We start from the raw sequence: 3948 nt of genomic DNA on the forward strand, positions 1-3948 counted from the left end.
GTCCACAGATCGAACCCTCCAGGTTTCTGAAACCGATCCGCGAGCACCTTGACTTGCTCGTCGGCGCAAACGGAGAACAGATTCGGCGGTTTCTGAACCGGCTCCCAAGGTCGTTCAAGCTCAGCCACCGCCGCTTTGAGCTCGGCGCGTTTCCTCATCTCGTAGATCTGGCGTTCTCGGCATAGCCTCGCTTTGAGTAGCTGTTTCTGTTTCTTCGCTTGCATCCTTTTCCACTGCCATTTCGAGACGCCGCCTGGGAATGTTCTCGGACCGCCGCCCATACGGATAACCGTCGATTTTCGTGGCTGCGGTGAGGGTTTGAGAGAGAGTGAAGATAGCTTTGAGTTGAGAGAATCGATGTCCGGCGAGGAGAAGAACGATGTTGATTTGAAGCCGGAGAGGTAGATTCCGATCATCGTCGCCATTGGTATCCCACGGACGAGACAGAGAGCTGATTTTATCTGTTCCAGAAAATTAAAAATCTGGGTTTATTTAATTTAATTTTCTGGGCTTGGGCTGACTTTCTCAGTTGCAACTCAGAGAGAATTTTTTTCTTTCTCGTTTCAATTTACTAGTACTGGTTTTGGGAGATTACGTGAAATAGTTATCAAGATAATCAAATTTAGGAGAATTTCAAGAATAACAAAAAGTGAATCAAGTAAAAAAGGATGAACGATTTTTTTTTAACTGACTTAAGATGGAAAGGGAGAAATTACATTGTCATTGACACAACATTGTGAGAATATTTTGTACAGTTTTTTGTGTGTCTAAATAAAATTTTAAAGTTGTTAATTAATGTATAATACTAGTGAATACAGTTTCACTTATGTAGCTTCTCTCTTGACCAAGCTCTTATACAATGAAAAACCAAAGCAATATAAGACATCTATTCTGATCCGATGAATAGTGAAGTCAGCACAACTGAGCATTATAGCTGATATATCTAAAGAGACAAAACTATGTATAACAAGACACATGCTTTTCTCTCAAAAGTTACTATGTAGAACAAAACTATGATCACAGTTTACAGTATCCTACTACGTTTTCTATTTCAGGCTTCAAACTTAAAAGAAACACGAAGCATCCATCATTAAAACACTAAGCATCAGCACAAGAACTATTATCCAATTAGTGAGTGAATCTCATATACATCAAAGTTTCCAGTAGAAGAAACAAAAGTTAAATCGAAAAGTTCAGAACTTTAAAGATGTAAAACCTGATAGATAAGACCAGCTAGAAGATATTTCCAGTTCTTAGCCAGAAGACCAATCTCCGTTGTTATTTCAGAGTAAGAACTCAAAGAGGTGAAATAAATACATTGTTCAACTCAAAACGAAACCCAAGACAAATGTTTCTGCTGAGAAAGCAAAAAGCACAAGCTTTTCACTCAAAAGTTACTATGTATAACAAAACTATGATCGCAGTTTCGGAGGGTTTTTGTGTTGAATAGTTTAGGTACATGCAAGTATAGTAAAACCTCTATAAATTAATAATGTTGGAACCTCTATAGAGATTTTGATTTATCGATAAATTAATAATTATGGATTATTAAAATTAATAATTATAGATAAATTAATAAAATATCAAATTATGGATTATTAATTTATCAATAAATTAATAAAATGTCAAATTATGGAGAAATTGTCTATTCAAAGAAAAGTTAGAGCTTTCAGTTAAGGTAATCTCTACTCAAAGTTTTAGTTGCCGAACAGTAAAAGTTGTTAATGTTGTTACTCTTTTCCATTCACTATTCTTGTTTTGTAACAAAAATGATTTCATCTGATACTTGACATATATTTATCTGCTTCTGGTATACATTGTTAGGTGCTACTGTTCAACCATTTGAATCATTTGTGTCAAATCTCTTCACACAATGGGCAGACTTAGATATCTCTGTTAACCTATACAACAGTTCTTCCATCACTAAAAAGAGCCAGACGCAAAAACAACAGTTGCTTTCGGGTTTGTATGAAGCCTTGATAAAGAATGGTGATTCAGCTAGCTTACTCTTTATGTTTTGGTTCCTTTTGTATATGATTCACTGCTTTTTGCCTTATACGCAAGTACAGTAAAACCTCTATATTAATTTATCAATAAATTAATAATTTTTCGATAAATTAATAAAATATCAAATTATGTATTATTTATTTATCGATAAATTAATAAAATATCTCATCATGGAGAGATTGTTCTACTCAAATAAAAGTTTTTGTCCTAATTCACATTTGTTTAGAATTTTCTTTATTTATAGTTTTTATGCTTTTATAATTTACATCAAATTTATATAGTTTTTTACATATGTTGGAGATGAGTTTCATTAAGAATAAAGAATCAACAGTAAACAAAAAACACTACTAAAATTATATATATATAAAAATATATATATATATATATATTTTGTTTATATAATTATTAATTTATGATATTGATGAGACCATATGTTTACATTTATTTTCTCAAAAAAAATTCACATTTTATTATTTTATCGAATTGTGTCATTTTTTACACCATCTCAATTTGAGATCGTAAGAATTTATTAATTTGTAGCGATTATTAATTTACGGAATATTAATTTATAAAGGTTTTATTGTACTATCAAAAATGTCGACCATTAACATGGAATCAAAATTGTTCCAAAAGAAATCTAGAAGGGTGATCAATTTTTAGTAGAAGATAATATTTATAAGTATGAATGGATTGTTTGAAAATTGAAATTATATAAAACTGCAAAGCACAATATCACTTTGACAACGAGACATGATATTTAAGATTAATTAGATTCAAATATATATGTTGTTTTAAGACATTTATTAGATTTAGTGAAGATTGCTCTTAATAAAAAATTATTGAGTTAGTTATTAGATACGAACAATTCTAAAAAAGTTTCAAAATTTTAAGAGATTATATGTTGAGAGTTGTGGGGTTTTTTTTTGTCAACGAGAGTTGTGGTTGTATGTTCATATCTCTGATTTTTTACTTTTTCAAATATTGTTTAAAATGGTGATCTTGGCTCGTATATTTTGTGAAATAAAGTAAGTTTTTGAGTTTTTTTAAAATGAGGTAGATCATCTATATTGTTTTCTTAAGTTTCACTTGTAAACTCTTTTCTTCCATTGAGTTACCAATCATGATTCATAAAGTTGGTTTTTTAAAAGGTGGTTTAACCAAAATAATGAAATGAGCAACTTCAACTTTTTAAAAGGTAACAATTACTAATCCTCGGTAAAATTTACACTTTTTGTGATGAGTGTCGAAAATATTCTTTGAATTAGTGTAAATTTAAAAACGTAAACATTCACTAAACCTCGGTAAAAAGTGTTCTGTTTTGTGTCTCTTTTGCACTTGCACGTTACTATTAGTTAGATTACAAGAATATTTCTTAGAGCTATATAATGTAACTTTTAACAGTAATTTTGCGCAGCATACACATGCATCAAAGAAAATCCTCCAAAACATTCCATCTTTAAGAAACAGAGGAAATATTAATTGTTAATTTCCAAAAACAATATATATAAGTGTTTTAGTTGTAGATGTATTCCACACAAGAATTTAGGTGGGGTTATTGGTTCTATGATTTTAATGGATTTGGAAATCCAAATAAAAATCATGTGTTATTCAATCATTGATTTTAAAATACTTATTAAAATTATGTGTTATTGGTTATATGATTTACAAATACTTTTTAAAATTCCATGTTATTCATTTAATGATTTGTTTTTGGATTTCAAAATCCACATTATGTTTTAAATGGATTTACATGGATTTGAAAGTGTAAAATAAAAGGATTCAAATCCAAAGATAAAACATGTTATTTCAAAATCCATATGTTTTGATTTCCATTATTTACAATTCTATATGGATTTACAATAACACCCGTTGTATTTGTACATTTGGCAAAGTTATTCTCACAATCACAAACAATTAGACAAAAAAAAAAAAAAAAAAAAA

General features: G+C 29.9%; 1 protein-coding gene across 3 annotated transcripts in view; it reads right to left on the minus strand.

Moving 5' to 3' along the window:
- The window catches only part of LOC104782218, a 4886-nt gene extending 4408 nt beyond the window's left edge, over positions 1–478 (minus strand). Inside the window, exon 1 of one of the 3 annotated variants that reach the window (XM_010507090.2) lies at positions 298–478. In XM_010507090.2, coding sequence (XP_010505392.2) covers positions 298–425 — 128 coding nt within the window. In that variant the 5' untranslated portion in view covers positions 426–478. Of the gene's footprint in view, positions 1–8 lie in introns of all 3 variants that reach the window. The other 2 variants (XM_019244944.1, XM_010507087.2) reach the window with 2 other exon arrangements.

The sequence above is a fragment of the Camelina sativa genome, chromosome 4, assembly GCF_000633955.1.
Source record: "Camelina sativa cultivar DH55 chromosome 4, Cs, whole genome shotgun sequence".
Classification (NCBI taxonomy): Eukaryota; Viridiplantae; Streptophyta; class Magnoliopsida; order Brassicales; family Brassicaceae; genus Camelina; species Camelina sativa.